Source organism: Chlamydotis macqueenii, chromosome 1, assembly GCF_036417535.1.
Source record: "Chlamydotis macqueenii isolate bChlMac1 chromosome 1, bChlMac1.mat, whole genome shotgun sequence".
Lineage (NCBI taxonomy): Eukaryota > Metazoa > Chordata > Aves > Otidiformes > Otididae > Chlamydotis > Chlamydotis macqueenii.
Genome location: NC_141556.1, coordinates 147,101,383 through 147,109,818, shown reverse-complemented (window position 1 = coordinate 147,109,818; position 8,436 = coordinate 147,101,383). Strand labels below are relative to the sequence as shown.

The window sequence follows — 8,436 nt, the reverse complement described above, 5'->3', positions numbered from 1 at the left end:
TTATACATGACATCCATGCACACTGCTCCTCAAAAGCAAGCTACATTGAGGGACTAGAAAAACAGCAATCTTCCACCATAAATTCCTCTTTCCTGGCCCGCTCCGCTCCTTTAATACTGCTGTCTACCAATACGTTGGCTTTGGTTATCTTGCCATAACAAAGCAAGCAGGCCTGTCTGTGTCGTAGGTGGGCTTTCAGCAGCTAATTAACAGAGGGAAGCTGTGGGAGTTTCTGAGAAGCTGAGCTCTGATGTAACCCAATGCCATTCCCTAGGAAGCTTTCAGAGGCCCCAGCCATCCATAATTCATTTTCGCCAGTCACATGGCAGTCAAGTTCGTTTTGCGTCATGGCTGCTTGCAATGGAAAAGCACTTACAGGGTTTCAGCGGAGCAGGCGGCCCTTTCCGCTATCTGCATCAGAGAGGAACGGAACAACTACAGGAGCTTACAGCCTTCCTGTAGAAAACTCTGAAAATAATGTTTTAAAGGTGGGCAAAACCTATGATGACAGCACTTATGCTACTCAAATGTACTGCCCCATGTGATTATTCATTTACACCTCTTCCTGGCATCTTTGTACCTCCTGAGTTACGTATAATTCACTTTCTCACCTGCAGTTCCTATAAAATTCATATTCGGCCGTGCAGGCCTCAGTGCCAGGAGGGCCACAGGTCACCCCTGAGGCCGCTCCTGGCCCTCAGGCATGGGCCCACGCTTGAGTGGGGGCAGGATCCATGCCCCCGAGACCTGCCTGCCCCTCGGAAGCCTCGAGGCCATGCCACCCGCTGCCCCGCCAACCAGTACTCAGTGGCCAGGCCCGGCATGGCTGAGGGCAGTCCTACGTCTCCCCTGCACCTGTCCACCATCTGCTGGTGCGTGCTGCTCCCTGCCGCTGGGCCGGGGACCAGGCTGGAGGGGGAGGCCCTGGCTGAGGATGGAGGGGGAAGGTGGCGAGGTGGGGTTGGGGTGCCCCCCCCCCCACCCTCAACAAGTGGGTGAGGGGGGCAGGACCTGCTGGGTGGACTCGCTAAAGGGAGGTCAGGAACCCCACTTTTAATGATTACTGCAGTTCCATAGGACAAAAGTCTGGTTTACTGTCAAGGCCCCATCATGGTGGTGGTGCGTAAACGATGCCGCAAAAGCAGGGAAATGTCCCTGAAAATCCATCACCCACCACAAGTCTTACTGATGCGGAGGTGGTTTCGTGTGGGGAAAATGGGATTTTTGTCTCAGCCTTCCCACTCACTGGGATCTGGCCACTGTCCGCTCGACGTGATGCTGCAGTGCGGATGGCAAGGACCATCCCTGGCTGGACCACTCGTGGCTGGTTTGCTTCTGCAGCGGCCAGCGGCACACTGGCATTCGGAGTGATGTTGAGTGATTGACATTCTCCGAGGTTTTGTTCCCTTGAGGTGAAGGTAATGGCTGAACTCCTCAGTGAGATACTTTCTGCAGTGGAGTGAGGTTGTCACCATTATTTTCTTGTGCTTTGAGAAGAACGTTATCTGCCGTGTACCAGCCAAAGAGAAACTGGGGCTACTTTCCTTCTTTCCCCAAGCACAGCTGAGTCCAGCTAATATACAGTGCTGAAGCTTTGTGTGAAACAGTGCTTGTGTGCACACACAAGCAAACTTTTAACTTGACAGCAAGGAATTTTAAATCTTTTCATTCCCCCTTCTCAATAATACCTGAGCAGCAGGAATTAGTCTGTGCTTTTGCTGTGGCATAGATACCACTACTCCCATTTCAAAAGGACTGGAGGAAGAGATTCATCCAAGGTCATCCAATAAGTTTGAGGCACTGCATAAAACTGAATCATAAACAATCCTTTAAAGGATAAACCAATAATTTTTTAATCACAACAACATTTTGAATCATCTTTTCATGTTTTGAAAATTTTTAAATACTTAGCTTTAAATATTTTAGCTTAAAGTATTTTACAGTTGGTGCATTGAGAGATTTTGGTCCAGAAATTGTTTAACAGCAGACTTGCAAACCTTTATAACAGCCTGGCTGCCAAATGTTGACATATAACAGGTGGCAAACCCCAAAAACTGTGAGTGCATTTGTGGTCCTAGTGCCGATCAGATAACGATCCAACTGGAAAGCATGGCTAGAAAGCAGTAGGTAACTGGAGGAGGTCTTTCCCCATGTGCTTTTTCTTTATCCTCCATCTTCCTCCCCTACCACATTTTTCTTTTGATTTTTGTTGTCTTTATTACCAGTTTTGTTTTGATGCATGCCCTAAACACTCAGGTTTGGAGAACCTCGGGATTAATAGGCAAGAAGATGAGCACTGGACTCTTTCCTGTCCTGAGAGACAGTATTTTTGTACTATATGTCAGCACTAAGAATGTGTTTTACTTGTTATTTAAAAAAGGCTGGCAATTTAATAGATGATAAATTCATGAAATTAAATTCTCAAATACTTTATCACTAAATAGTTAAATCCTGAGGCAAACCTATGGGCAGAAATCAACGACTGAAGCATGAATTAATTTCTGCTGCACTTCCAATGACTCTTGTGGTGTTATATTAAGGATGAATTTGGACTTAGGTTTAATCTCCTCTGGGACTGCTCAATTACAAAGGGTTTTGTGATGGTTGCTCTAGAAAAAGCAAGCATTTCTGCCTGCTGGGAGGCAGAGCTCTGTCAGGACTCTTATCTAGGACAACTTTCATTTACCTTTCGGCCCCATGGCGGGAAATACCCCATTAGCACAGCAGATCTCCAGTCTTTGGTGCAGGTTCCTGCTCATTTCTAGCCATGAAGCATTTGCAGTCGAGTGGTGGGGCTGAGGTGGTGAGGAGCTGGCAGGGAGCCCAGCATGGCTCAGCCCCGGCACTTGGCAGTACCAGGCTCTTGGGTGGAAGGGTGAGAAGATGGGCTTCAAGGAAGTAAAAGCGAGGCATTCTGGGGCCTTTTGCTAGGGAGAGGGAGATATGGAGGAGGCTGTCAGTCTTGTTCCCTGGAGAAAGGGGAGGAGGTGTGTATACAGGGTGAGGTAGACATCGCCAGACCGTGGAGTGATCAAAATCTTGCTCAGTCTGTTCTAGCAAGCCAGTTTGCTGAAGACTTTACTCACTATCTACTGCCAATAAAGCTAACAGAGAAAGATAAACACTAGGTCACCTGAAATCAGGCTGCTAATAAAAGAGAGGATGCTGATTTAAAATCCAACTGGCTTATCTCACCTGGTGATTATGAAAAGTCTGCTTTCTCAATCAACTCGATTATCAGTAAAGACACAGTGGGTAACTGGCACTGCACTGCACTAGCATTCAGCTGACAAATTAATTAAATATGCACAAATCATTTGGTATAACGGAAGCAGAGTCACAGTAAGAAAACACTGCCATACGATCAGTGTGACATGGTTTGAGAATTAATCTCTCTGCTTCTTTGCTCTAGCTTTGCTCCTGTATTTGCACTGCAGGAGACTATTATCTTCTGACATCGAAACCGTTGGAGTTATCTCATAATTACAGGTCTTTTTTTTCTAGTGAAGGTAATACGTCTTTCTCAAAGAGGGAAGTTGCATTCAAACCAAGTAGTTGCATTTACTTGACTATGACCATTCTGTTAAGTAGGATGACTAAGGGATTTGGCCAAAGGATGAGTATTTAAACACCTAAACCGGTTCCAGTCCTGGTAGTTCTGTTACATAGTAACTGTAAATTAAAATTCTATTCTCTTATTAAACTTGTGCTAAAATCAGTGAGGTTATATGAGAACAGAAGTTGGTCCTTCATAGTTCAAGCACTCTCCATCCCAAAACACCATATTGTGCATTTCAGATGGAAAAATGCTGATATTATTTTCTTTGGTAGAGTGGAGGTCTTTCTAATTAGAAAATCAAAGTTACATCGTTTGATGTAACATACAGCTATCGTATGAGAGATGCTAATACTTTCTGTGTTGGTGTTAATGTTATAATGATATTACTGGGTTCTATTTTTTAATTAAAAACTATGAGATCTAGTTAATTTCTTAGCAGAATCTCACATGGCTTTTCTTACATTTTGGAAACAAGGCAAGTAGAACTTTAAAAGTTAAAAAAAAAAAAGCCCACAAGAAAAAATATGAAAATGTATTTTTTTTTCCCAGAATACAGATTAACATAAAAGTAGTAGCTCTCTTTCTGATTCTACGCTTCTATAAAATCAGAGTAACTATTACAGAGTATACTGTAAGTCTGATGAGCTATTAAAAGTAGAAGCTAACAATTCTTTCTTCTAATTCTGACATAAACCAATTTATGTTTTTGTTTTAAAGGATAGCTGGTAACTTCTATTTGTGTCAAGAATGCACTGTACCCCGTTGGCTACTATATGAATTGTATACGGAAAGCTGCAGTCTAAATTCCAGGTATCAATTAAATTCAGCCACCTCTGGAAAGGTACAGAGTAGACAGGATAGATAAGATAAGCAGAGATACTTAAACAGAAAATCTAATGATCAGATATACACACTGCATATCAAAAGAGATTAAATAACAGAGAAGAATGAATATGTGTGTCTTTTCTAGTATATGTCTGGCAAGCCCTCATGTAGACACAGTTATACTAGAGAATAGCGTATTCTTTGTGGTGGAGTTTATTTTCTTCAGGGAACTGGTGTATGTTACACCAGCAAAGATTTCTTTAGCCTACATATTTTAGAAAGCTTTACCAGGATAAACAGCACAAGGTAAAAAACTAGTCCTGGGGAGCTGATTCTTCCGTTCTTAAAAGACTCCTTTGGCTGTTACATAATTTTATACTTTCCTTTTTAAGTATACTTGGGGAGATTTTGCTCCAGACACACACTAAAAAAGTTGTTATAGAATCACCCAAGCAAAACAAAAGCAGATGTAAAACCCAGTCTCCTTGAAACAGTTTCACTCTTCTAATACATAGAGAATGATACAACCCAGAGAGCAATTACCACTTAGAAATCCCAGTTGCAACAAACAGTCATAGCTATTCAACTTTATTTAACAAATTATTGAAAAAAAAGAATGCCTTGTGATTATTTGTTGCTCAAGACTTTTTGTTCAGAATTTCCTATTTTTACCTCTAACATTATTCTATTAGTGCCCATGGTAGGAGCTTCTAACCATTGTTTTAACACAAAACCAAAATAATTTAAGTAAAAGTTACACCTGAAATCAATTTCATGAATCTTATTTGCATAAATTTCATTTGTGCAGATATCTTCGTTCTACAAATCATTTATCTCAATTCAGTTGAATCTAATTTTTTTTACTGGGTAAGTTTGTTTTTTTTTTTTTTTACTGATTAACTTTTACTTAAAATTAAGATCTGAGTGGGTGGTCCAGTGTGATTTATTACCGTAGCTTAATGGATCATCACCCATCAGCCAAGCCCATGGGTAGAATTTTCCTGGCTCAGGGTTGATGTCTGCCGTGAAGCTACTCACCTTAAAATCTCTCGGTAGTCAATGGAGAAAAATAAGCAGTTACATATGATTCCTCTCACCCTAAATGAGTCATCTCAGGCAACTCAGATGAAATGTGCCTCGGAACTGTTTTTCTCCATTGACTACAGGGTCTGTAGTGACTAGCTTAGACATCTCTACCTTGTAGCCACGTAGGTAAAATTAATCCCATCCTGTCTGTACATTTTCAGGTGCTCCAGTGTGATTGAGTTACCACCTGTAAGCTAAGCCTTCTTGTGGTTTAAGTTAATGCATTTTGCTTTTAAGTTGGGACAGGCATGGATGAAGCATAGGTCTGGTCACGCAGAAGAGCTTAGCTGATGAGCCATAGCGGCTCCGGGTTGGTGCTTGCAACTCTTTCCTCACAGCCTTAACTGACCCAGTATATTGGGGATGCAAGTTAATGCATCCCAAGTGAGCAAGCTGGGGTGCAGCTTCCCAATGGCTTGAAATGGTCAGTCCTTCTGCAGCAGGAGGTGGGACCGAGCAGCAAGAGGCTGAGGAGGGCAGGAACTGCAGCAACCTTGGTTTAAACTAAAGATGCACATATAATTTGTTACCATGGCCTAGCTAATGGGCTGAGCTATTTAATAATTCAAGCTGTAGTAACCTGACTGCATTACATGCATGTGGACTGTAAGGACTTCTGCAGTCAAGAATCACCTGTGTGAATCAAACTGTGCTGATTTAAGACACTATTGTCTCATCTGCCCTATCCCTCTGCCCAAATACATTGCTGTCTCTGTAGAAGACAGTGGGAAGAAGTATGTGTCTCATGCTACAGAAGCCCCAGTTTCATAGGCTGTCCTTTTAGGAAAATGGGGTTATGCTAAAATACCAGCTCAAAAAAAGGAGCAGCTGAGGTGGCTACATGCAGAACATGCAAAGAACATGACTACTCCAACGTTGTTAAAACCTGAGGTGCACGTTAGTGTGAGTTGAGGACATTTATCCTCTAGCAGGCCTTCGGACCAACAAAGTGGATTTTGCACACAGTCCAAACTTTGCAATGCTGAGTGGAGCCTCCCCTCACCCCTCGCTAACTTTGAGTACTCGATCTTCTGTTCCTGCTATACAGGGAATGTTAGCTCCAGCTGTCCTGGGTTAGTCTCCGTCTTCACAGGACAGCTCATGCAGAATAATCGTAGTGAAGTGGATTATTACCCTGACAGTATCTTATTACACTGTAGGGCATAACCTTGACAGATGTTGCGTGACCTCAGTTCACATTTACCACTGAGGTGGTCAAAAGGTTGCTTTGCAGCTTGATGATTCAGGGCCTTTTAAAACAAATAAGTCAGGCCCTATCCTGCGAGTACTCCGTGCAAGAGCGAGTGGGTAGGCTAAAAGTCCCTTGTGTGAGCAAGTCCAACTCGAATGAGTAAGAACTGGCAGAGTACTGGAGAATCACAGCATCTTTTAGTTCCCCTAGCTGATATACCCCACCTGACTGTGGGTGGTCTGCTGGTGTGTGCACTGTGTTTCAGTGTAAGGTAAAACAGACTCATCTTAAACAATTCCTACCTGAGGGAGGTAATCCCTTAAATTACTTAGCTTTCGATCCGCAAAAGCTTGATTGAGTTCAGTTCAGCAGTTACCATCTGAGAGGTATGCAAGAACAGGTATTAGCCTGCAAATGGTGGAAAGCAGAAGTGATTAAGGAGAAAAAAATGTAGCAGATATGTTTTTGCATTTTAGAATGAATTTGCCAAGTATCTCTAATTTTCTGTTTGTTTTTTTCAGCTTGTTCAGTTAGTTTTCCTGGGTCTGGGGACAAGAAGGCTGGGCAGAAGAGGGAGTACCAGGTATTAGGTTTGCTTCCTTCATTCAAATAAGTTATTTATAATTGCTCTAATAAAATTTTTTAATGGCTGAATTTTCAGCTCCGGCACTGTAATATAGCAGCCGAATTGTCAATTGCAAGTCTGGAATACATCACAAGATCTGGAATGATTCATGATGCCACCAAGTACATTAAAATAGAGCTAATTCCATGAAAATCACCACATCAGAGCTGCTTTGGTAGGGCATGAATTCTGGATCAGATGATTGGTTTTTAAAAAATTAGTGCTCCAATTTGTACTGACTATTACAGCTTGGCTTGCATGAGGCATCTGCCAGACATCACAACCTTACTCAGGGCTCTTGAGACACCGGGTTAGGAAAGCCTGGCTCCAGGATACACGGGGGTGGCAGCTGTGATTAATGCCTGTGTTGTGCTTTTCATCCTCACGCATATCTATGGAGTGACCTAGCATGTACTGATGGTCAATGGAAATGTTGCAAACAGTTTAAAACCATTTAAATCAGACCACCTCAGATCCTCCTCCTACATTCCTTTCTTTTCCCTTCCCTCTCTTCTTCTAGAGCACTAAGAGTTCGATACGTTTTCATCAATTCAATGTCTAAACTTACAATCACACTCTGAACATCCAGACTGGAAAAAAAAAAAAAGAGATATTTTAAGGGCATTGAGACACAGTAATTTTACAAGCATTTTGAGTAGCTGTCAAGTACTGACTCTGAGACTGACATGCCCTTACTTGATCTGTGACTTTTCTTCACTAGTCTGGACTTGCTATCAGCTCGATTCAGCAAGATCCTTTATTTTGGGAGTGCCTCACCACAGACGCTCCCAGGCTTCTCCTCATAGCTGGCAGGATTTGGGACAGTACGAGATAGCCCCCAGCCTCCATCCTCTCTTTCCATCAGCAGAAAATTACCTTCTGCTGGCTGCTGGTGGCCCAAAAGCACTGCGCTGCTTCCCTGGCTGCCCAGTGACCCAGCCTGGGAAGAGCCCGCTGGTAGCACCTGGGTATCCGGAGTGGTGACTCCGCTGCTCACCAAGGTCAGGATAAACCTTAGAGAAGGTCTGGCAGGTTTGTTGGGTTTTAGCTTGCCGTGACCATCGATGAGCCACCCAGTTCCAAAGCTACTGTGAATGGCTGCGGAACAACTACATTAAATCTTTCAACTTCCATGGGGATACAAGGTCC

General features: G+C 43.0%; 1 protein-coding gene across 1 annotated transcript in view; it reads left to right on the top strand.

Annotated features, from left to right (window-relative positions):
- Nucleotides 1-347: 347 nt before the first annotated feature.
- Nucleotides 348-8,436, top strand: part of RFX8 (regulatory factor X8) — a 28,103-nt gene continuing 20,014 nt past the window's right edge. The window contains 4 exon segments of the mRNA XM_086755012.1: nucleotides 348-529; nucleotides 618-872; nucleotides 4,277-4,400; nucleotides 7,184-7,245. Coding sequence (XP_086611138.1) covers nucleotides 348-529; nucleotides 618-872; nucleotides 4,277-4,400; nucleotides 7,184-7,245 — 623 coding nt within the window.